The sequence below is a fragment of the Streptopelia decaocto genome (genome assembly GCF_964273445.1).
Source record: "Streptopelia decaocto genome assembly, chromosome: 14".
Taxonomy (NCBI): domain Eukaryota; kingdom Metazoa; phylum Chordata; class Aves; order Columbiformes; family Columbidae; genus Streptopelia; species Streptopelia decaocto.
The window spans coordinates 9,615,882-9,642,333 of record NC_138669.1 but is presented as its reverse complement, the minus strand read 5'-3'; the positions used below and the strand labels follow the sequence as shown (position 1 = coordinate 9,642,333).

At 39.3% G+C, this 26,452-nt stretch overlaps 1 protein-coding gene across 2 annotated transcripts in view; it reads left to right on the top strand.

Annotated features, from left to right (window-relative positions):
- The first annotated feature begins 2,277 nt into the window (after positions 1 to 2,277).
- PHACTR3 (phosphatase and actin regulator 3) overlaps positions 2,278 to 26,452 on the top strand; it is a 100,164-nt gene continuing 75,989 nt past the window's right edge. For both annotated transcript variants that reach the window (XM_082065434.1, XM_082065438.1), the window contains exon 1: positions 2,278 to 2,401. In XM_082065434.1, coding sequence (XP_081921560.1) covers positions 2,293 to 2,401 — 109 coding nt within the window. In that variant the 5' untranslated portion in view covers positions 2,278 to 2,292. The remainder of the gene's footprint in view (positions 2,402 to 26,452) is intronic.

Below are 26,452 nucleotides of genomic sequence, written 5' to 3'. Positions count from 1 at the left end.
CCTTGCGTGGATATTTCATTTTAAGAAGTATTTTCCTGCAATTGAATTGATGGCAGTTGCAGAAATGTCTGCCACTACGGTAGAAAAATCTCATAATAACTTTTCATCGTAAATATCAAAGGCTAGAAATCCTCTGAGAGAGAAATAAACATCAGATCATTGTACTTTCTGGGAAAACGTTGCAAACTCATTTACCACAAGACTGCTATAGCAAGAAAATAAACCAAATAAAAGGAGAATCATGTTTCTACTAATAGCCATTCTGATTCTGCAAGTATTTTTATTTGTGACATTTATAGAATTATATCAAGTAGTAAAAAGGAACTTCAGGACAATTTTTCAGGTGCTCAGTACCCACAGCTAGAGCCAGGCTTCGTTTTATTCCAATTTCAGAGGGATTTGCAAATCAGCATACTTAAAATACAAATAGTGCATGCCTCCATCAACTTCTATTTAGTTCTGTGAAAATGCTCCATTCCTTTTGGCATTGATCCTCCAACAGGAAGAAAAGACTTTGCTTCACATTTATTTTCTCCTGTTCCCAGAAGGAATGTAGATCCTGCTTTAAGAATTTTGTTATCAAGCCCTGCGTTAAATGCAGGCCCACAGCCACCTTTTTTTTTTAGGTCAGGAAGTTGACCAAACCTGAGGGAATACAAAGCCCAAAGGTGACTCCCAAATGAGATGTGTGCAGGTGGTTAATTTTGAAACTCCTGCTTAAAGAAAAAAGGCAAATACACTCTTCTGTGTGATAGATATGATAAATTTGGGTTAAAACCCTCCAAATTACTACAATGACACAACCCCATGGAACTACTTTGTCTGCTCCTGCTTTCAGAAACAGCCAAGACACACTTGCTTAAGATAGGCAAAATATTTGCTGTACATTTCGGTAAAGACAAGTATGTACACGAACCAATGACTGGATTAATGGGAAATTTTCTGGCACAAAGTTTCATCTCTACAATTTGAATAGGAACTCAGTCAGTTTCGCCTATAACCATTGCTCTGGAGTCAGCCTAAGAAATCTGCTTATAGATATGTGTATTCCTCAATGCTGGTTCCATGCAATGATAAAAAGCAGCATTTCACTCACGCTCATCGACACTACCCTACTGTAATGAAGGAGGAGAGAACCCCCATGGTCCTCACGAGCGCTGATTGAGCGGTCTGTAGGACTTTACTAGGTGAGCGATTAAAAATCATCTCTGGTTTTTACAGGTCACAACTCCAAGCAGATCCCACCCGGAGCTCGGGGTACACATGGGCAGCCCTGCTGCGGGCACACACTGCAAGGCGGGGACATAAGGAAAAGACAAGGAAAAAATCCATAAAAACTGTTATTCCCTTGAAACAGATTCTCAAACTATTTAGTCTGAGTCGAACTACCCTGTTCCCTCGGGGTCACCGTGAGACACCTCCTTAGTCAGGACAATAGCCCCAGCCTAAGGGGCGACACCGGGCGCGTCCCTCACACCCCGGCTGGGCCGGAGAACTGGAGGGGCGCGGAGCGGACAGCCGCGACCCCACCGCATCCCGCCGGGGAGGAACCGGCGCCTTCTGACGCGAGGGGAAACAAACCTCCCCGGGACACCCCGCTCCAGCCCCGGGTGGAGACCAGCACCGGACACCGAGCACCACGGCGGCGGCGGCTGCCCCCTGCCAGGGCATCGCACCGCTCTCCCCGGTAGGCGAAGCGCCCCCGTGGCCGAGCCGGGCGGGGTCCCCGCTGCGCATCTCGGAGGCGGGGCGACCCCTCCCCACGTCCTCGGGTCACGTGCTCCCGGTTGGGGCGGGACCCCGAGGCTGCGCGCACCTGCGGCGCCCCCGCCTTTGTGCGGTGCAGGTGCGGCGCCTGCCCCCCTGCCGTGACGTCACGCGGCCGCTCGCGGGGCACCATGGGAGAATCCCAATGTTTTCCAACGGATGCGCTCAGCAGCGCGGCGGCTTGAGGCGACTCCGGGAGAGACGCTCGGGGGGACGTCCCGGGAGGGGGCGTCCCGATAGGGGTTGGCGGCGGGGGGCCGGGCCGGCGCCCCGGCTCTTCCCCAGCACTCCAGGCAGCATGGCCCGCTCCCCTGAGGCCCCCGAAGCTGCTCCCTGAGTGCCCGGTGCCGGCGGAGCGCCCCGCCGCAGCCTGCCCACGGCGCCGGGGAAGATGCTGCCGCGGCTGGTCCTGCCCGGCTGACGTCCCGCCGCCGCCGCACCCCCGTCCCCATTGTCCCCTGGCCGCCTCCGGCTCCATGAGCGCCTCCTCCTCCCCCCGCCTCTGAGCTTCCCGCCCTCCACCTCATGGCTGCATCGGAAGAAGGGACCGGCTGCTTTCTCCCGCGAGGCAGGTCGCAGAGTGACCCCAGCATCCTCACTGACCCCGCGGGCCCCGGCGCCGGGGAGCACCCAGGTAACGGCCCCGCTCTCCCCGGCAGAGCTCGGGGGGGCGGGCAGGGGCGCGCCGGGCTCATCCGCCAATTTGCAGCACGCCTGTCCACCCCGGCCGGGCAGGGAATTGGGAGCATATTTTCTGCAGTAAGTGCTGAAATGATGCAGAGGCTTAGCTCCAAACAGGATTACAGCCGAGCTCTCCCGGCGGCTTTGCCATCGCAGCGTCCGTCAGTCCAGGCAGCGGCGGGGGCGCGGCCGGCGCTGGGCGGGAGGGGCGCACTGGGCTCCCCGGGCCGGGCCGCGCTCCGCGGGGCAGCGGGTGACGCTGCGGCCGGGGGTCCCACCGAGCTCACAGATTGCTCTGGTGGGGCGGGGGAAATCAGGTCTAATAAAGCAGGCTGTTTGCATGGAATCACCATGGAGACAAGGGGAAGCAGTCATAATTAAACGCTTTCTCCCCACAAGAAGGTAATTTTCACTTCACAGGGAGAAGCGTAATCTCTTTATGAAGTGTAGGCACAGAGGATGGTGCTGGAGGGGGAGCGGGGTGGCACAGCTGAAGCGCAAGCATATAAATAGAATATTATGATTAGATTTTTTTTTTTTTTTTTTTGTAACAATAGCTAATGATGTGTTCAGCTTAACTTCACTTTGAGGAACAATTCTAAATGTCTGTTGGTGGTGACTCAGTAATTTCAGATTGTCATAATCTAAGCATAAGCAATGATGACCCCTTTAGCAAAAAAGAGAGAAACACTTTGATGTGATGTGATTGCACAGAAAGACACAATGACAAGCTGGAAGCAAAGGTTAAGAGCCAGTTCACTCTCAGTCTATCTGAATAGATGGTCATACAAGAACTGGGAGGCTTCTTTATGAGAAATGGACTAATGAAAACAGTGTAAGGAAATTAATGGGGTGTTGATCATCACTGCCCATTACACCAAATTCTAAACCTAGAAATGGGTTTGGGCCAGACACTGTCACCCAGGAAGAGGCAGCATCTGGATGCAATTTTTGATTGCACTTTAGTTCCGGCCTTTTTCAGATTACTAAATAAATAAAATATTCCAGGCTTTTTCATACACCTGCTCTATTACTTCCTTCTGAGCCAGTGAGGATATTAAAATTTGTAACTATATTAAGGTCTTCTATTTATTTTTCTTATCAAGCAATTCCGAGCACCTTGCTCTGGAGTGAAATACAAATTAAATTAAGGCAAACAGTAGATGATTTATCTCTGATGCCCAACTGCTCCGATACCCTAAGTGAAGGGAACAAAGGACTCTTCTAAGATGAACTGCTCGACTCACTCCCAAAGGGGCAATCTTGACTGAAAGAGGAATGTATGTATCTGCCATTTGATTTCTGGAAGCAGAAGTGACTAATGAAAGGAAGGCAGATGCAATCTCAGTTTTAATTCCTCTATATTATTTCCTGCTAATTAATTATTTTGACCTTTGTGAAATATACAACAAAGAAAGCAGACAACATGTCTGACATAAAGACAAAGATAAAAACATTATTATGCTTTTTCTAAAGACAATGAACTATCCGCACTAAGTAGCATTTTTTTCCCCTAATACAGACTTCATCAGATAAGACAGTGCCCCATTGCACGTCAGAAGCTATACCAATATGCAAGAAAAGATGTCTTTTGTAGTATTGTTTATCCATAGAATATGTGGGGAGAAACAAAAGGTGATAAATACGTATGTTTTTTGTCCAGGTAGGTATAGTTAGTAGCAAAGTTAGCATGTTTGGCAAGCTCTTCAGGTTTTGAGTTTGTTTATCAAACAGTATTGAACATCTGTATGCTTCAAAATGGTAATAAAGTGAACATAAAGGACTTAATATTTTATCCTACAGTGTTTTAGGTAATCACTTACTATGAGCAATTTCATACAATTGGCTACTCAAAAAACTCAAGTACAATTTATACTATTGTAAGAATTACATATGCTAGATAACATAATTGTAATTTATCTTACTTTACTATTCTGGTAAATAATTTTATCATTATAATACTGACATAACCATCTATGGAGTCTAAGCCAAATGAAAGACTGAGGAGTGCTAAATGATACACACAAAGTTTGTGTTTACATCCCAGCCCTGCTCACAGACAAACCATCTAGAGAAGTAAGTTTGAACATATAGGATTCTTTGTTAACTTAAAAACTAAATTAATTTTCATTAATATTTTAGTAATGTATTTAAGTTATCCAGACAAATAAACCAATAACAAAATATGGATATAATTGAAGGATCACTACACAAACATTCCTATTTTTACATGGCATTTGTATGACACTATATTCCTACTGGAGATGCACTCTTGTTTTGCAATATTTTCTTGAATGCATGATGTGGTCAAGGATTATTCTGCACCAATTCATTTGGTTATGTCTGCTATTCAGAAGCATATTGAGGTAGAAAATGTGGTAACAGATGAAGCCAGACTATATTCTAAAGATTTTTCTGATGCTCATGTGGGTTTGTTTAAAGACATAATTTATATTCCTCCTCTTGACCTATACAATTACAGTATTTTATTTTTAGCTGAGCTTTATACAAGACATTTCAGTGACATAGCTGAGAAAGTAGAGGTGGCAGCATGTAGCTTTTCATGTATTTAGGTAAGAAAATCCTCTGATGCAATGCTTCATTTTCCTTTTTCTCTTGGAACACCAGCGTAATGGTGGCATTGATTGTACACAGAAGGGCTACAGGACTTGCTGGCTGTCTTGCACAAGTTCAGAATCTTCTATCACTGGACTATGTAATGTCTTTTTAGGTGATACTGAGCAATGTAAACATGAGATTCAAGGAACTCGGGATGAACAGACTGTGGATGGCAAGTGCTAGTTCACCTTCCTAGTGCTTTCATTTGCAATGTTTTTGAGGTCAAATCTCAAAGAAAGTTTCCCATGGGAGAACAAAGCTGGAGTCTGGTTTTAGTGGTGTTTGGGGTTTTTTGTTTGTTTGTTTGGGTTTTTTTTTTGTTGTGTTGTTTTTGTGGGTTTTGTTTGTTTTTAAGAGGACTCCCTCTTCTTCCAGCAAGAGCATGGAAACACACGTAACTGGATGGATCAAATAGCCTTAGATGTTGATTTTTGAGAACCCTGACTGATGCCACCAGAAGCTTCAATGACTCCAAGCCTTGGACAATCAGGGCTTCATGATAAAGATTCTTATCTAGCTTTTCTTCACAAAGAATTCACTGTAGAGATGAAAAGCTATTTTATAACCTTGGTTTACTGGAACAGATGTAATCTTTACGAACTACAGTGAATTTTATGACATGTAAAAACCTTCAAAAATTAACACATGCCACTATGTTTGTATTAAAATTATTGCAGTAAATAAGTAAGGTATTCAGTAAACTAGACTAGAGTCATTTATTAGGTATTTATTCTAAAACAGAGATAGAAATTCACTGATTTAGATCCTTCACATGCAGCTTCTCAAAGTGATCACTTAAGATGTCACAGTCGTGGTCTGAGAAGAAAGTATGGCCTTCAGTTATCTATACAGGCTCTGCTGACAACCAGATAATTTCCTTCAGCATTTAAATGGTGCATATGGTTCCTATTGGTAGAGAATACTGGAAATAGTATAAGGAAGATAAGAAGGAATTAATGTTTCTTTGGTTTAATTGAATCAGTTATTTTGTCCTTTAAGACAAATTAATGCATTTAAGCCTCTGATTAAAGAGAACAATTTTGTGGCCCCTGAGAAATACTTGGTGAGAATTTGTATAGTATGGCAAACACTGGACTTCATATTTCAGTCTTTATTTAGCACACCCACTCTGAGTGAGCAAGCATTGAGGAGGAATACGTCCTGAGTTTGAGAAACACAAATCAAAATACTTGTCTTGCTTAACTATAGACAGTCTCTAGACTGTGCTGTCATTAAGAAAGTGAATATCATTTTTCTTATTGTGCCAAGACTTAACACCAGATTCACAGGAGAAGAATCACAATTTACACAACTGTCATTTGGAAATCCTCATAAGAAAGAATTTTAAAACCAGTAGAATCCTTCCCTGCATCCATTAAGATGGCTGTTCAATGTCCCATTGTTTTCGCTGAGTTTGGGAGAAGGCCAGAATGTCTAATTGTGTCAGATTTTGTGCGTAAAGACACAACTTAATTGATTGTAGATCTGGGGTTATCTCTGAGCTGAAAATTACTGTAGAAAATATCACATCCTGCCATAACATCAAGGGGAATTTTCTGAAGCAGTTAAGAAAATTTAAAAATGCTAAAATACTAGTTAAATTCTAATTTGAAAAATTAAGATGTGATGGAAGTTTATTTAGATGGCAAAAGACAGCGGTCACTTAAAAAAACCATAATGCAAAGAGAGATTTCATTTGTTCCAGAGATCATAGGTTTTTTTCCTTTCCCCTTTCTCTTTCCCTTCCTCCATCCTTCCAGGTAAGGATCAAGAGAGAAACAAGAGCCTAAAGGGGGCAGGGATATGAAATTCAGAACAGATTTCAACATCATCATCTATTTCAGAGACAGTTGCAGGAAACCAAAATATTGCTTTCATTAAATCCTTCCAGCAGTCACAGGGCATAGAAAAGATTGACAATCTTATTTGATTTGTAGTCATAAAAGACAGGGCTCTACAGACTGCAGAAGAGCACACCATGTCAAAACTCTCTATTATTTGAAGAGATATAGACAACCATGACAATGTGTGAAAATGTCGCACCCCCCTTACTTTTGGGATAATCCATTTTAACTTGTGTAAGTGTACATTGGTGCCATCACGTTTTGCTCTCTATGCTACTACTTTTTCTCTCCGGCACCGTGAAATTAAGGAATGCTTTTTCGGGGTTGGCACTACTGAGTTCTTTAGTGGGCATTGCCTGTGGTCCAGCACTGCTTCCTTCTCCTCCAGTCTATTTTCTGGGATTCAAGAGAGAGCTCGGTGAAGTCATGTTTTAATGCTACTTTTGCAAGAGTTAAATGAGATCAGTTAATAAGTCTGCTGTTTATGCTGAGGGTTGTTTTTAGGTTTTTCCAAGGTTTTACTGTTCCCAGTGCTCAGAGACTTATATTTAGCTAAGTATTACAGTTCTGTAAATGAAATAGAGACCTTTAAATGGAGGAAAAAAATAAAGAAGTGGTTTACAGTTCTCTTCTCTCCTAAATCCCAAGTTGGTAGGTAGTTGCTGAAAAGATACTTAAACTGTTTAAACCTCTTTGCCCAAGAACTGGAAATACTGATTATACAATATCATAACTAAGACTAGATTTAAGAGAGTGAGGTCATCACATCAGAAATACCCAGTGTTGTTTTATGAACATTTTTTTGCATCTATAGTTACTTCTGTATCCTTGAGAAATAACTGAGGGTCTTGTTTTCCTCCAAGCTTTACAATAATTTTCTTCTGAGCAGAAAGACTGGACAAAACCTCACTTAGAAACACAGAAGCTTTAGGGAATGTCAGACAGTGCAAGTGTGTGCTCTGCTCCACATCAGAGAGACCCAATGTGCTGCTCTTCTGATATTCCAGATGCTTGTTGGTTCTCTTATTCTCAGCACTACTAGTGAACCCCTTGGGATGCATGAAGGGCTGGGTCTAAAGTTGAATGTCAGAGTTCGAGCAGGTGGTCTATCACATGTCAGTGGAAAGCTTTTTCATTAGTTATCTGATCTAACAGTTGCTATTATCCCTTGTTGAATCAGAATTAATTTATTAGTTCTAGAATATCTTGAATATGATATCTCTCCTAGTTCCTGGGAATCCTCTCTCATGCACCAGAAAGAACCCAGTTACGTGCACAAAAGTTCTTTCTTCGCGCTTAGGTTGGTTGCAGCGACTATACTCCGGCATTGAAAGCAGCATGGGTGACATTGCACCTTTTAGTACTTCTCCTTCCTGTTTGCAATTAATTTACCTTCTAATGACCTTTTTCAATATGAAATCGAGGTAGCTGGGAACTTGACAGAGAAAAGTTAAATCAGAAAATATGTATTTGTCCACACCTTGCCGCCCAGCTTTGGGCAGGTGTATGTACACCAGTTTCAGTAAGGTCAGAATTTAAAGAGATCAGTAAACAAGCATCCTGCTCCTAAGTTAGGCAGAATGGGCACTTGAACAGAATGGAAATGGTTCAGTCTAGCAGGTAGTCTGCGGAGTACTGAAACTCTGTCTTATCTTTCTCTCTTTAATGTTACAGGCTTTGCTTTAAAACAAAAGGAAACTCCAAGTTTGATCACGTATGCTAAGTACCAGTACTCAGACTTAATTTGCACACATAATTATTTGTGCACACAATTAGTTGCTTCTCTGTGCACATAAGATAAACTCGTATGTCTGTCAAATAATAAAAAAACTTCACACTTTAGCTACGAATGAAGATGGTTTAAGATTATTAGGTCAATTAGTGTTTGCAGCACACTTCGAAAATGTAATGAGTTACATAATGCTAGGAGTTATGTTTATCTGGAAACTTAACTATTTACTTTAGTGAGTAGTAAAGTAACAGTATTGATCTTCCACAGTCTTCAGTTTTGGAACTCTGTTTCAAGACTGCCTGATTTGTGTTGCAATGAATGGGCTAAACCATTTATTTATTTATAACACTATGGCATTTTTAAAACCAATTTTGTGGCTTTGTATTTTTAAAATTTAATATGTAGAATTAATTACCCTGGGTTCTCTAAGCAGGTCAGAACTATAAATACCAAAGAGTAAGTAAAGCTAAATATGATACCTTCATTTTGCTTCTTAGTGTGTAGAGTTTGGATGCTAGTACAATGGATTCTTTGTGCCCATTAAATCCCCCGCTTTTGTTTGAAATCTAAGTTGATTTACGGTCTAATGTATACACAATTTATCTGTACCCTAGAGGGCACATCATATAACTACTTGATGCAGGTCAATAGCTTCATGCTCGAGTCTGCATAAATATTTCAGTAAGATGATCTTAATCAAAGGGTATCTTCCCATGGCAAGGGGGTTGGAACTAAATGATCTTTAGGGTCCCCTCCAAGCCAAGCCAAGCCAAGCCATTCTATGATTCCGTGATTATCTTGCTCTCTGTAGTACAGTCACATCCTGTAATCACATCTGGTTCATGCATGCAGACCTGTGGTTATAACTCAAGAAAGACATGCCCTTATGCATAAAGCACTTAACGATTTTTGCGTAGAGATAGTTCATGTGTTAACTTCCTTATTCTGATTTTTTTTTTTTTTAACATCCTCAAACTGTTCTGTTGCTGCATAACCAGCAACTGGACATGGATCACTGCATTACATCAAAGCGGTAAAACCTTCAGCCTTTCCTGAGGGCTGCTCCATCCCTCGGGCCATGCTGTCTGTCTTCCCCAGGCCTTGCCCATATTGATGGATTCTGAACATCTGTCACACTGCATTCTGTTGCTCACAGAAGTCTGCATCTTACCTCTTAGCGAAACAGCCTGCATCAAGGGTTTTTGTTTGTTTGTTTGTAATCATTACAAGAACACAAGAAATGCTCTGCTGGGTCAGAACTGTGCTCCATCCAGCCTAGGACTGTGCTCTTGACAGGCAGTAGAAGATGCTGCTTAGGGAGAGTGTGGTTGCCTGGGCTTGGAGCTTGAGACAGGCTGGAAGCAAAGGGTGGCTGAACAAGCACACGTGAATGCCAAATAAAATACTGATGGTCAATCTTCTGTGTCTGACTTTAAATAACATACACAGGAATTGATGCTTTGGGCAAGTTTGCTCAGCATCTAGAACCAGCCCTGTGTTCTTGGGGAAGCTCAGACAAGACATTAGTAAATGGTGTCCAAAGGTTTCTTGGCTCCTGCAAATACTTTTTAATTCTTTCATCATGAATGATATGAATTTGTGTGGAATATTTAGAAGAGTAAACATTCCCAACAGAAAGCTTAGCTAATGTTCTACAGAAGAATTATACACTTTTCCCTATTTCCAGGTGTAAGAGATGTGATGAGATTGCTTTGTAAGAAGTCACAGTCTAAGCCAGAATACTCAGCCTCCAGAGTTCAAGTGCTTTCAATTTTATGTGTGATGGGCAGAGTTGGGGGGGATGACAGCAAGTTTACGGCTGGAGCCTGGAAAGTTTCCCACACAATACTTAGTGTCACAAGATTGTTTCAGCTGGATTTGAGAACTGTGGTGGGGAAACAGAGAAATGAAATAGTTAAAAGATTTGATCTCCACCAGCACACATGATGGTCAGATTTATGATGGGCACTGCTGAACCTCCACTTGAGGGCTCACTGAATTGCTGTAAGCAGCGCAATGACTTGTTCCCTGCATTTTGAATGAGCATGGCAGGGTGAGACAAGTGGATTGAGAACCTTAAATCTTGACGAGAAAATGACGGCACAAGAGAAAACCACATTGACTCAACAGTGTGCCAGTCACCTCTAATGATGGCTCAGAGCAAGGGGAGATTTCATGAACTACTGTAGAAAAGGGGAGAAAAGTTGTGTAGACTTTCAGTGGCAGGCCCTGGAAATCAGCTGTTGAGGTTGTTTGACAAATTCAGTTCTGTTTGCTTGCCTCCTCTCCAGCTACCTAAATCCCCAGCCCCTTTTGGACTGCTCACAATGCATGACAGTGTATATAACCCTGACTTAATTGGGTTTCTCTGAAGTTTATGCTTTGCAGACGGGACTTCTATAATTTTGTAAGCTCTGCATTTATGACAGAAGAAAAAATTTGACTTTTTTTTTTTTTTTTTTTTTTAATTATAGCAGCTATGCAGGTCAGGTAGCAGCTTCCTGGGATTGCAGAGGTTTCCAGGAGAAAAGCATCCTATTTTTAGATAGACCAGTTCTGCTTAACTTCAGCTAAAACGTTTATTCCATAACAGTTGCTCATTTCACTTTGCTCTATATTACGATGCCTAGAAGCAGAGAGTAAGTATCCTATCAGAATACTAACTATACAGAGAAAGCTCTAGAACAAACAGAGCCTAGTCTTCCACTCATACAAATTCTCCACAGGTTCACTATGAGTTTTAAACACCCAGTTTCTTGTTTAACTCAAGAAAATTAATGGAAAAATCAGAACTGAGAAAAACTGCATATATCACTTCAGGTTTAACATATGAGATACTTAACTCCATAGAACCTCGCAACTGTAATAATTCTTGCAAGTGAGCAACGTAAGTGATCTTACTGTCATCTGGGAATCCTGCACATTTAGGAACAGAACAGAGGTCCTGAAGAACATACTATTTTACTGTAAACTCCTGATATTAATTCAGAATTGAAAGGTGTGACACAAAAAAAAATACATCCTCACTAAACCCTTGACTCTGCTAGATATGCAATAGGAGCAAATATCAGCCATTGCCTGAGGCCAGTTTACTCGAACCCTTACAATAGTGGTTAACAGATTATATGGTCAGATGCGCATTTTCTTAAGGCAAACATAGGGTATGTGAACAACAGCTGTCAAGATAGATAGCAAATAGACTTAATATTGTAGTGTACTCTTTCTGCTGTAATTCAAACAGAAGAATAAACTGAAAGGAGCCAAGTAAGAGCGATCATTTTAACAAGTGAAAATACTAAGAAGCATCCTCAAAAAATCTGGAATATAGTGCACAGACGAAAACATTTTAAAAAGGGGCCTTAACTTGCAACAGAATTGTATCCTGGATCTCTCTTCTTCAGCCCAGCAACGTAACTTCGAAGACAACAGAGGCTGATTGGGAAAACTGGCATTCCTCCTATCTCACCGAGCTGGTGCTTTCCTCTATTCTCTTGTTCTCTTGTGAAAGGCCAGAGCTTACTGCAAGTTTGGGTTTTGTTTTATTTTAAGTCTGTTTTCTCTACAGCTTTTTCACGTTTTTGCCATCTAGTCTGAGCCTGTTCTGTTAGCTGGCACTTTTGTTCTGCCTTAGCAAATGCAGGAGCCCCCTGCTCCAGATGCCTTTCTCCCAAATTATTCTTCTGAAAATAGAATGGGTTTTACTACTGTATCAACAGAGAAGCCAACAAAGCCTGCTTTCCTATCGTTTCAGCATTTTCAGTCCTCAGCTGGATCTTAAACTGTCTAAAATCTCATTTATGACTTATGACTTCAGACTGGATCCTCAATTGCCTAATGAAGTGTCAGTTGGACTGAAACCCATTCCCTTAGGGCACTTGTAGCGTCTCTCCTGTGTGGTGGGGAAGCAAAACTGACCTCACACTGAGGCTTTTCCCACAAGTAATAATGGTCACTAGTGTCTTATTTCATGACCTATATCCTTTGTTGAAAGTTACCACTAAGCTCCAAAATTATTGCGGGTGACATGAAAAGTGATTAAATAACCCTTGTTTCTGAAAGGAGAACCTGGGAGCAAAAAATAGAATAAAGCATTTTCAGCAACTTGCTGTTCCATTTATATTTTTCTCACTTTTGCTCTTACAAGACTACTTCTAGGTTGTGTTGGGCTTTATTCCAGCACATCGAAGGTCTCTGGTTCTACCAGCCTCTTTGAAAAAACCTGTACTATGACCTGGGGCATTATTCATCTGTCTTATTTGGGAATTTGGGAGATGTTTTATATAACCAGCTCTCTTGGGTCCTGCACCTGCAGAAAATTCATTCCACTTCCCATCCTGGAATTTAATATTTATATGTTCCTCTATTTCTTTGTCTGTTGAGCATTTTAGACATATTTTGCAGTAGCTTATTAAAAAAAAAGCAACAACAAAAGAACCCCAATAACACCCCCCAACGCAAACAAAAGATGCGCTGCCAAGAGCTTATTCATTTTGACATCATGGTTTGTTTGGCTGCTTTAATGAAGTGATTTTAAAAGCGTTAAGTTACTGAATGTGATCTTCACAGCTTAGAGATCACGAAAATATCAGCAGAGAAATACACCCTAAATTTTTGAATAGGTGTGGGATGATGTTTTCACTCTATCCAAAAGGACAGATCTCTCAGAAGGAGGATACACCTTTATATATATATTTTATTTTCTTCCCTACCCCCCTCCCTTTCCCAACCATCCTCCACATCCTATTAAAAGAAATGGAAGTCTACTTCTGGTGGGTTTGATTAATTAGTTTTTAACTCAAATTCCCTTCTCACCTTCCCTCAAGAAATTCCCCTGCAATTTGCCATCCCAGCACTGCAGAAATCTTTTTTAGATCTTGGTAGCTGAAGCAAAGTTGTCTGGGAACAAAAACTACTTTCGAACAAATTAATCTAAATGTATGTATCCAAGCAGAAAAAAAGCAGAAGTAGGTACCCTAGATCTTCCAAATTGACTTTCATTTTAAGTAGTTTCTCAACGAAAGAGGAGAACATCAGGTATTACATCAATTACACCAATTTTTGAATATCAGGAAACTTTTTTCTTCTGCTTTATGTTAATGGTCTGATTTTTAACCTGATAGTGTCTGTTAAAATGAAATCATAAAGACTTAGAAATATCTTTTCTGACAGAAAGAGATGAGTCTAAGCATATCAGAGCCAACGGGAACACATGCAGTTTAGGGATTTTGTTGTTGTTATAGATCATAATATTCTCATAATACAAGAGAGATTAGAAAAATATGGCATAGTCTTATTTTGTCTGACATTGTAACGAAAGAAAGATTTAAAGGATTAGTCTTGGTAACTTAACTGTTCCTTTGCAACATACTGTGATATAATAGAAAATAATGCAATGCATATCCTGAACATGAAAGAGAGCCTCTGGTCAGAATCTCGTTAATGTGAGAAATGATTTAAAGCCAGCTAGCAGTCCCAGTTTTCTGTCCCAGAAATGACAACACAAGATGGGACACCTCGTATTCTAATGCTGCATAAGAACGTATCATGCACATGATTAAGATGTCATTGAACATGACTAATTCCTCAAGATTCACTTCTCTTCATTGTTAGAAAACCGAGGACAGCACAAGAAAGCAGGAGTAGGTTTTAGATGGAAGCTGCCACTTTGATGGGGAATGGAACTCTTAACTCCTTTATTTTCCAATGCCTGTGGGAGGGATGGGCTAAGGAGGCAAAGTGAACTGTTTTTCAAGCTAAGCACCTAATTTACACATTCTTTGGACACAAAGCTTCACTCACTGTGCTAACAAATCACCATAATGAAGCGTTTGCACACCCACACACATTTATACACATGCTGTTGCTCAGCTTGCACCTGCAGCGATGGTGAATAGATGTGTAATTGCATATATAAGTTGTTGAAAGAACAGCTACTAGGCAAGGTCTATATAGCTATAGTAAGTGGCTGCTTTTTATCTGCACATTGCTGTGGTTGGCAACTTTTTGGAAGCTGTTTTGCCACATAAATCCTGTTCTTCTACTATACTACTCTCAAAGACTTTTCCAAGGAGCCTGCATCAGCTCTACAGGTGTTGGTATTGGGTCATGAAAATGTTGGGTAACGGCTCCATGAGCTCGTGGCTCCTGCAGAGTCAGAGCTGTGGGTCTCCCAGTCCTGTCTGACTCCAACAAGCTCAGAGCAAGGACAGGTGCTTGAGGGCCAAGATTCAAAAGTTTCAAGCACGCTCAGGTCTTACAGCTAAAGGAAGTTGTGTAGAAGAGGTCAAAACTGGTACTAGAAGATTCCCCTGAGAATAATGAATACTGTGTGCTGAAATCTGCAAAAATTGTCCTGTATGTGTTGTTAACGGCAGCACTGTATTCCCCGACTTACAGCTTCCAAGTCAGATCTTATGGTCCTTTGATGCCACAAATCAATAAACCCATCCCCGACAGGCCACTAAGATGCCAAAGTTGTACCACTTCATTAAACACCCAGATCATGTCCCAAACCTTAAAATAATGACTATTATTCTGAATTTTTTTAATTATACCTTCTCAAAATATTTTTTCCCCTCATTTCCCACACAACACACATCTGTGAACACAACAAAATTATTTGTAACTCAAATATTTTATGTCCTCTAGAAACAGCACTGAGGTTCCTTTGTAGGCATTTTACCATTGCAATAAGCCTGACTGACCCAGTGCTCCCACTCTCATCTTGTCGCTTGGAGAGCTTTCAGAAGGTCTGACTTCAAAGCAACTGCTCTGAAATAGTCTGTCTGGAGTGGTTTTAAGTAGTTGCTTTACTTCTTTGTTGTTCTATCTGTAACACACTCTGCCTTCCAAGATGTGAAGCAGGCTTCATCTATTCCATTGCCATCTAAGTCTGCTTGAGGTGACAACCTTGTTATTTAGGATTATTTCTCATGACAGATGGGTTATTTTCAGCAATTGTTTTCCATAGATGTACATAGTATCATTTTCATAAATTGTCATCAGCTCCGGGATCACAGGTAGCACTGTGTATTTGTTGCACCTTATCCATTTATCTGCAAATCAGCAAATTCAAAGTGGCTCCAACATCCAATTCCAGTAACAGTGGTTTCAATAGTAGTTATATTCTTCTTTTTTGGAGTTTGTCTGAAATTTAACAGTTCTAACTATATGTTTTTAACAGGCCTTTCATGTCTGCATTTGATACCACTGCCCATCCGTTTGTTTGACTGGGCATAACAGGAACTCACTTTTGCACGTCTAAGCCAGTGCATTACTGCAAAACTGTTTGCACTATTTAAATGCATGGACACTAAACTGTGATTCTCTCTCAAGTCTTGTGCTATCACATTAAACACATCCATTGAAAATTCATTTGATATTCATAATCACTGTTTAATTATAGTATCTCCTAAGGCAGCTATTTTATATAAGTGAAAATAGTAGCACAGAACAAGTATATGGTTTTCTCTAATAAGCAAGCTATTCTGATTATCCTGTCCTAATGGCATAATTGCATTCTCTATGGTCTCTCCTCAGCAATAGTTCTGGTAATTACAATCTACGTGTGGTCCAGGTCCTGATGGGAGAGGACGGAGTTTGGGGTTTTGTTGGTGTTGCTGCTTGAATCTGAATTCTCAAAGTGTGTAGCTAGGTTTTTCTGCACTGCAGCTATGGCCAAGCTCTAGGATAAGGGTGGGTAGCCATCAGGTTTTATTATTTTTTTAGTTTTTACCATTGTTGCTGAAAAAATAATAATTGCAGCCTTTTGGGGGGGTGAACGGGAGCAGGTGGGGAAAAGGAGAGGTAAAGAAGGGATGGGAGCTGTAACCTGTTTACCTTTATATTTTGGTGTGTTTTTCTCTTCATATATTAGTTAGGTGGAAAGCACAACCCGAAGCGTAGTCTGGATTTCCCACATTCTCCTACTAGCTCTGAGTAAGCTTAGGAGAAGCCACCTAAGACTACCAACTTTGGCTCTAAAATCCATATAAAAGAGGTTGCTCAAACTTCAGTTATATGTAGGACTGAATTTTGGCCAATGGGTAAAATTGTAAGAACAGATTCTCTAAAACCATTTAAAATGCAGATGCAAGAATGAAGCCATGTGGCCATCATAAGAGGTGAGAACAAAGCTTTAGATTCAAGAGGATTTAACTGTGGAACAGTCTTGTAGAACTGCTTGGGCAAATCTAGTCTGATGTTCCTTCAGAAATATTACAGAACCATCCTCATGTTCCATTTTTCCACCAAAAAGTCCATTTACAACTGTAACACTTGATTCTATTGTCAGAATATTCTTGTCCTCTCCTCCTGAAAAGGACTCCAGAAAACTCAACCCCAACCAAAGAGAAGAGAACCCAACCCCCCAAAAAAGAGAAGAGCCAGTCGATTATGTCTGTCAAGTAACTAAGTTGTTGCTGATGGTTTTATGTAGAAAGTGCTAAAATACTTGAATCATAGACAGTGTAAAGAGTATATAACAGCCTCAACAGAACAGTCAGGGTCTGAAGGGGCCCGAATAACCCATCCTGATGGTGTGACCTGGTGGGAAGGACTGGAAGGACAATTTCACTGCTGTTGCGTGTGGAATTCTTGTTGTGTAAACAACGGAGCCTCAGTTCTTCTGCAAATACTGTAGTCACTTCAGCAAATGATATAGTTTGCAATTTTTTAGTTCATGATATGCACTTTGTTTGCTATACAATAAGAGATTTAATGACGTGGCTTGGGGATTGTAACAGAATTTTTCAGCTATTCATAATTTTGTAGCTGATTTAACCATTCACCTAGAATTGTGATGCAAAGCAAGTAATTGCACATGTTAATGGCAATTACAATAACTAACAGGCAAAATCAAATGGTTTGCATACGCACTCATGGTATTTTTGTGCATACAAATGATTTGTATATTTTGGCATCTGATATTACAAATTTTCTTCATTGTATGTAAAAGAACTCTCTTTTCTATGTTGTTGCCATGACTATTTCATTTTGCACAATATATTATACTAAGCATTCAAAGCATTTAAGCACACAATTACCACTGATACATATTTCAATCAAATGATTGTAATCGACTGACTACTTAACCAGATTGCATGAATAATTTTTTGTTAAATCACAGATTCTTATGTGTTTGTCTAGTTCTTTGGTAAATGACTGTCTTATTTACTAGAAATACACACATTTTAGAAACATGGTTTTGTAGCTGAGCTTTGAAAAATCCCTTTATATGTCTGTGGGTCCTTTCTTGAGAATCTACCTGTGGCAGAACAGTTTGGTACAGTAAGGGGATCCAATCCAAACAGATTGTTCTTTGTACATCTTCACTTTTAGAACATTATGCTGAGAGTAGCATTGAGGTGTCTGCATAGCCCATTTCACCATGATATAGGAAAAAAATAAATGGGAAGGAATTCGCTAAATTCAGAGAACCGGCTTACATAGAAGGACAATCTAGAAAGTTTTAGCTGTGTCAGTTGTATGGTTTGGCAGTTTTATAATGCAGCCAGACTTTTTTCAGGGAGCAGAATGAGTCACTGCAGAAGAGACAGAGCTAATGATGGTTAAAGGGTTCTAATGACGCCTTTTGTGTACAAACAAAGTACAAATCCATTATATTCTGCTTTCATTTTATTAATTAGTCATTCATTACCCAATGCACTATCAATTAAGCCTCTCTGAAGAAGTTCTTAGTATCCTCCTGTTCCTTTTATTAATAATAAATATGTCAGTATTTGATTAAATGCATGAATTGTTCGAACAGGTTTAGAGGATACAACATAGTCTACCTCTTCACAGGATGACCCGGTGACACGATTAAAGCGTGCTGCAGCAGACAGCCCGGTACCATAGTGTGCATCCTCAGCGGTCTCGTCCAAACGCGTAATGGTTACGGTTCAATCTAAAAATCAGTCTCCAGTAGTGTGTCAATATACACCCTCCAGGAGTGTCTTCAATATGTGGATGTCTCAGAACACACTGACTCAACTGTGCTGGAATGAAGCATGTGGTAAACTCCAGCTACAATCCATGTTTATTAAAAATCACAGATTCTCATTCCAGAGCCTTCATAAATAGATAGAATATTTAAATTCTCACAAGCAAGGTACCAATTTGCTGCGTTTGTCTGGGAACACACTCAAATGTTTCAATCTATTCTAATCTGGCTAATTTCTCCTAAAAGTTATAGTAGTCTCTCCCATTTAACAAAATTAGGCAACATCTGTACAAAGCAAGGTTTGAATAACCAAGCATATGTTTTACATGCATGCAAATAAACTTAATTAAGAATTGCACTCAGTCATAGAGTGATCTGACATAAGGTATTGGACTAGAACTGAGCAATACTGCTTGTATTTGGCTGCTGAACTCATACAATACACATTCTGAACACTGCAGAAATAATCAGGCAAGTGCAAGTTGATGTTAGTGTTGGGAAAGCTGTAATATAATCAGAGGGAATATGCAGATAGAAAGTAAGAAGGTGCAGATATAATATATTACTTACCAGGAATTATTTCCTCAAGTATAATGGATACCATTGAATTTTAACTAAAACAATAAGGACTGTAAATACAAATTTGGGTCACTCTATAACCTTAATTACTAACTACTAATCTTCTTAAATTTCTTGCCTTCTGAACCATTCAAAAAACCCCAGACTTTTACCTCCTGTTCCACAGATGACCCCTAATAACTTTCAGATTGCATTTTATTTGTCAACATTTTATGTTAACTTGAAACATCAACAAGTTATATCCTTCTAAAAAATACAGAAATAGCTAAAAATAAGAATTAGAGAGAAAGCTCTCCCTTTTATAGTCACAGTTTGAATTTCATGCATAGCAGTAGCTTTAAGGCATTGAAGCTATTAGATCATTTTTAGTTCTACCTGTTATGCTAGCTGTTTTAGAAGGGAGAAAAACCTACTCAAATATATTTAAAGATGAAAGAAAGACATGAAACACAGCATTCTAAATGTATGCCAGCATCTGCATCAATGACATTCACGAGGCAACTGCATTCTAAAACAATCACACAGAGCCTGAATGCACAACCTGAACCTTTACAGCAAACCCTGCCAGAGTTAATGTCTGCTGTGGTTTAATGTCCTTTGCAGCACTGAAGATGGCAATCAGGCCTCCCGGCCACAGAGCTGCCTCGTTACTTCACGCCAGTTTTCACCAGTTGTAACAAACAGTTTGGTGCAAAGGGTGGCAGAAAGTTATCAGAAGGGGAAGCCACTTAGTTACATGCGGTACAACTGCTACCAAACATGCTTGGCCACCCATGGTTCCCAACGGGCTGGATTTTCAGCTGTGGAAAGTGGGTGTCTGCAGAGGAATTGGGAGAGTTAACTCAGGCTGAGGAGCTGGCGTGTTCTCTTTTCTTATCTTTCACTTTCTCCCACATACACCTCCATTATCTTCAAAATGTTTTAAGTACTTACACTGGGCAGAGAAGAAGAAAAGCAAGGTAGCGTTTTGTCAGAGTAATTGCCTTATTCTCTGTTTTAATTGAGATGATAGACCTATGTACCCTCACATTTAGGTAAGCAATCTTGAATTGCTGTTGAAGAACCAAACTGGAAAAGTCATCCAAATATGTATAATGAGACATAATCTGAATGGGGTGCATAACAACCTCTAGTCTATTGCCTTTGCAGAGGGCCATTAACTCTTGGAATGCAGTTTTCAATATTGTGTCCACACCTGAGTTTGCAAGTGTTGTGATGCCTGCTGCACTTCGCGGGGAAGGCTGGGATAACAGGACGTCTTCCCACAAGTAATGCTTGTGAGGACAAGCTCCTGGGCAGCGGGCAATACCCACATCAAATGACAAAGTTGTGTAGCTGCTTATTTCCTTCCCATATACTAGAGGCAAATGTTTACCTAATGAAGATTTTTTTTTAGGTCTCTAACAGTACCAGTTGTGCAGATTTTTCTATTATGTGTGTGCTTCTATTTATTTCAAAGAGATTTGGGGTGCTCAGTGCTTTGCCGGGTTTCAAACACAGTGTATAAGAGGAATGTGGAATTCAGACTTTGCAAACCATTCTTGCACAGAGTTCTTTGAGATTCAATGGGAGATGGTCTTAAAAGTAACCATTGCATATTAACATTCTACTGGAATGACTGCTAGTGACCTACTATGCTATTCAATTTTTTTCTAATGCTTTTATAACCTGTGGCTATATGGGTTGTACATATTTTATAAACACTGACTAACATTTTTAGCCAAAGGTATTTTTGCTTCAAGAAGCTCCCATAGCATTCTGATTGGTCTTTTCCACTGATCTGTTACAACCTCTGCATTGACTTAATGCACTAATTACGTCTTCCTGAGATACTTCCTTTACCTAAGTCACACATTTGGGAAAAAAGAAACTGAAACATACAGGGACTCTAGTGAAGATCAAAAGAATCGGTATCTTAAGTTTCATCTTTCATTACTGCCGTGCAAGTGAGAACAGAAAAATATTTTTGCCTGTCCTCTGCATCATGTGATTTTAGACACAAAGACCTTCATTCTGTAGATGTAGTAGAAAGACATTAAAACAGATTTCATGTTAAAAACTACCCTTCTCTCTATTTTTTTATACAAGAACATCTGTGTTTTTATGAACAGAAGTCACATGTTGCTGAAGTAAAAGCTGAAAAGATCTTTTAGTTTCCATTGAAGAAAACAGTTGAACTTCCATCTACTTCAAAGAATCCCTATATGTACCTCCTGGCCGTTTTAATGGTACTCTCTAGTAAATCTGAAGACTAGAAGATCAGTTGTCATGGGAACTGGCAACAGATGACTCAAGAAAACAAAATTAAATGTTGGCTTGATGTCAACAGCTAATCTAGTGCCCTGCCAACTGAAATCACAGTTAACATGAACCATACTTAACAAGCTGTGATTTGAACAGAGTTGCAGCCAAAGATAGAGTTTTTGCCCCCTGATCTGGAGAACATTTTAAAAATTGAAACTAATGAAGGGACCCAACAAAGTTTGGAGCAGTGAAACTTGAAAAAAACCTTGTTTGTAATTGTTGAGTTACAACCTTAAAAGCTATAGGTCAGAGTTTCTTCTTTGATCAAAAATGATGATATGAAATTAATTACCATTTCAAGATCCATCTTTGCATTTTCAGACTCCACAAGATTGATTTGTGCTAGGACACAGTCCAAAAATTGTTTCAAATCATGGTTTTACCGCATCTGTTATCTAGAAAATCCAATTCTTATGCTATAAGTTATTTTGCAAAGGAACATCCTTAAGCATATAATTTTAAAACTTGGAATTTAAAGAAACACATTTTTGTCTAAAGAATTATATCTAGCTTCTTTTGTTCATCATCAGCAGACTTCAAGGACTGAAGGGCTACATTAAGAACTATAATTCAGAGAATATGTAAAAATTGTCTTTTATGTACAGTGATGGAAAATACAGTCTCAGTTAAGAACAATCTACTAATACTTGGCTTCTCCTAGTGACTGTTAAATTAGCCCATATGGAGTGTAATAGAAAATAGAACAGCCTTGAAATAACAAGACTGTGTTTAGAGCTTGTTTACATAAACACAGACTATGAAAATCCGTGCAGTTTAACTTATGAAAGTACAGTGGATTAATTAACTATTAAAATCTATGTGGACACTCATGTTGAGAATTAAAGTGAGCTCAATTTAATTTAGCTTTATTCTTCTCTGAAGTAAACGAACCTAAATTGAATTAAGTTTACTTTAATTCTAAGGGTGAGTACTCATGCAAATTTAGTGTGGTTTAATTAAGCTACTCGAAGCACACATAGTTAGATAATTTGGATTAGATTTTGTAAGCATTGCCACATAAAAAAGTCCTTAGATTCACTTAAAGGACAACTTTTAGGCTGAAATATCTTTGTGTGCAGTACTGTATCAGTCTGGTTACTTAAGTAAATGTACAGTGATTGATTTTTCTATTTGTTTTGGGATTTTCCATATGCATTATTGCCATGTTCTCTCTAGTAATACTACATATTCTGGCCTACTGCATTGGCAACATTTTCTAACCTTACTGCAGCTTTGTTCATTTTGGGTTATGTACCAGAATTGTCTACCACACAACACAATCTACACAACCACTTTGAAGTTTTAGAGGTTTTATACTGTCAGTGTAGCTTTGTTATCACTGGCGGATTGCAATGGTCTTGTGCAGAACCTATGACAATTCATTCTCTAAAAATTACAGCACTCTTTGGCTTGATACATAACAAAACCAGTAAGACTTCATTTGCCTTTTTACACATATAAAATACACAGAGGCTGTTTGAGTTAGCATTTCACATCCATCCAGATCAGTTTAAGGTTAGGAGCAGATCCATCTCAATCTACCCAATGTATCTCCGTGTTTCAAGTCCACACTCAAAGGAAATATAAGTCAGTTAAACCTAAACAAAAGGAATCTCTAGGTTTGTGAAAGACTACATACATCTGTTAAGGGAGTGAAAATTTATGTCTGTCTCAGTCTGCATATGAGGGGAGCATACATGCAATCTGCTACCTTCTTTCTTCTCTGAAGATGAAGCTGAGGAGTAGACAAGGAGAAGTGGAAAGAGAAATAGGCTCTTGTTGTAACAATGCAATGCCCTGGTTAATGAGCACATCTGAGACATTGCAGAAATGCTGCAGACTGTTTCTGAAGAAGTTAATTTGTGTCTGGCCTATCTTGAAGCAAAGAGGGAGTTGTGCTACAATATGTCTTCTGAGATAGTGCAATTTATGATCATTGTTCAAGACTGTGCCTAAAGGCATGATTTAGCCCATATCTGGTACATAGGCAATTCAAAGAAAAATAGATGCAAGTGCAGTGAACAATTCATCTGGCTTTTCTTCCACCACACATATAGGTAGCTGCATTGTGCATTACTAATAGTAAATACTGTTACAAATTGTCACATCTAACCATTGGCATTATATTCCACATAGAATGTTCTATAAAGAATATAGTTAATGCATTAAATTTAAGGTTTAGATCGTGTGGGTTTGTTTGTTTGTTTTTGTAAAATCTTCTCTATTGGGATCACCTATTTCCAACAAATATTTTATTAATTCCAGATTGCTCTATATTTTTCATGAGAGTTGTGACTTTTTAATGAATCGGGGTGGGTGTCCATGGGTTGTGTGGTCCTGAGCTGACCTTGGTGCTGAATATCGAAGTGGGCTCCTCAGGTCCACACTGCTAGATCAGCAGTACTACCAGTGCTGGACATGGCTGTATGTTTATGAGGCTATATGTCATGTTGGTATATCTTACTCTTATTAGCTGAATAATATAGAGCCAGTCTCACATTTTTATAGCAATTTTTGGGGCAGCCTGATGAAGAGAGGCCCAAAGTAGTAGTCCCTGAAAGTATTATTAAAGAAAAATTTAACAATTCATGAGATGCTAATTTAGATCTATGTATATGCATAAAAATATTAGCCAGCTTTAGTTCTCAGAGTAATGAAAATATGGTTTCAAGGCTATGGCCTGTGCAACTCACAGTAGGCTTATATTCAGTTGTTAATGATTTATCTTGTATAGAGAGTACAGAATTCCCTGTTTTCAGAACTAACTGCAAACAAAACACATACTTTTACACAGTGTGCAAATTGCCTTCTCATTGATTATTCTCTTGAGAGATCATGATAATTTAAAAAAAAAAAACCCTTGTGATTGCAGAAACATGTACAGCACAATTATATTTCTTTATTCTGCCAAATACCTGAAGATGAGCACTTATTACTGTGGAAACAGTGTCAGTGAAATAAAAAATGCAACGTTAGGTCTTTTACTTCTTTTGGAGTAGTACTTGTGTGTAATCAGTTTAGAGTCATGCTATCCAACTTTCATTGATAGAGTAATGCTTTGCTGTGTAGATAATCCCAACAATGGTCAACAGAAATATGTATGATTTAGTGATGTGAGTAAGACTGGCAGAATCTGCCCTTTGCATTAATTGCACCCAATACTCACACTCAGAATAGCTGTATAAATTGTCACAGTACCTTATAAGTTGTATCAATGAAGGCTTTACCTATTGATAATATTTCATCCACCATCGTCATTTACAGGATTATAATGAATATTGATAGAAAGCTCTTGAGTTCTGACATTAGTGCAGTTGGAATACTGCATTTATCATTATTCACCTATGCCGTTAAGACCAGGCTTAATTATTTTAATAATAGCTCAGCATTATACTGAGTGGTTTCTGTTTGAAAAACTAACCATGAAATGGAGCTAGCAATGGTTAAAAGAATCATTTCAGACCTATGTAAAACAGATATGGTACCATTGGTTACACTATGAGGCTATAGGGTCTTGACTGTGCTGGGAATAAGCAGCTACCTATTCCTGACCTCTCAACACGAGGCACCAAATCTTCTCTTCCCTCTTACAGTCACAGGGTAACAGAGAGAGTAGCTATACAAAATCATATATAAAAGATGTAAATATAAAGAGAAAGCATATTTACATTCTCAGCCTTTCACCATTTTGCTGTTTCCCCCTTACAGGAGTTTCTGAGCGTGGACAGGATTTTATACAATGCAGTTGCATAAACACCTTTCAGTGAACCATTAAATTGCTTACACATACAACACAATTTTTATGACAGATGATAAAAATAAAAAATGACAAAAGGCCTTATTGAGAAAACAAAAGGAACTTATTGCCACATTTGAAAAATGAAAATATCCTATTTAAAGCTGATCAAGAGACACGGGGATCATGGGATACTTTTTAGGACATTTTAAAGATCCTTGGAATATATTGGAATATCTGTTCTCTCTTTTTCTATTAACTATAACATTAATTCCAAATCAGAAAAGTATCCATATAGGGTTTTGTATGCCAAGTTTGTGCTACACCAACTGCTCAAGTCATTACCCAGTAACTTTGACAATTTAATCTATTTTTAAACAAACTTCACAATAAAATATTGGAAGATAGGATGTTGCCCAGCCTCAGTGAAAGAGGTCACCATTTAGTAGCAGCAAAGAATATCTTATCTTTAAGCCTTAATCCAAAGAAGAAATACATTGACAGCTGAAATGTAGAATATTATGTCCAAAACTATTACCACATGCACACAGTTTTACATAAAAAATTAGGATTCTTTACAAAATTCACATACTTGAAGAACGTTTGTTAAGAAAAGCTTAAAAAAAATCCCTCTTAGTTCTCCAGTACATGGAGAACAGCAAAATATATGAAGAGAATTCAGATTCTTAAAGAGATATTTTAAAAGGCATGAATTTGCTGTAGGGATTATTTATTCCTTCAGTGTAAGTTGCCAGAGGTGCTTCATGTATGGAAGTGTAAATGTGAGAGTTCTGAGTCTCATGCAAAAAAGGCAAGATTGAAGTCTTGGTCCTGTTAAGGAGCAAAACTTGTATTTTATTTATGGCAATGGAAAATCTGAATCTGAAGCTAAGACATTCCAAGATTTTGGGAAATTTTGCCCATCAGCAAGAGTAGAAAACATCAGCTTTGTCAATATGTTCATTCATTCATTAGCTCAGCCCTGTATCAAAAGTTTCGACTTGCCTTGGTCTCTGCAGTCAGGTCAGGAGCCCTCGCATACCACTCTTGGTTAACAACCAGTGTTAATGATTCATATGAACTTCCAAACCAGAAAAGATCTGTTTCACTTTTCAGCAAAGCACTTACGATGCTTTTGCCAGATTTTCAGACCTGTGCACCTAAATTTCAAGTATTTAGGTGCTTAGTAAACATGGCTTTAAAACTCAAAGTAGTTTGTGCATAAGGCATCTTCTTGACAGATGAAT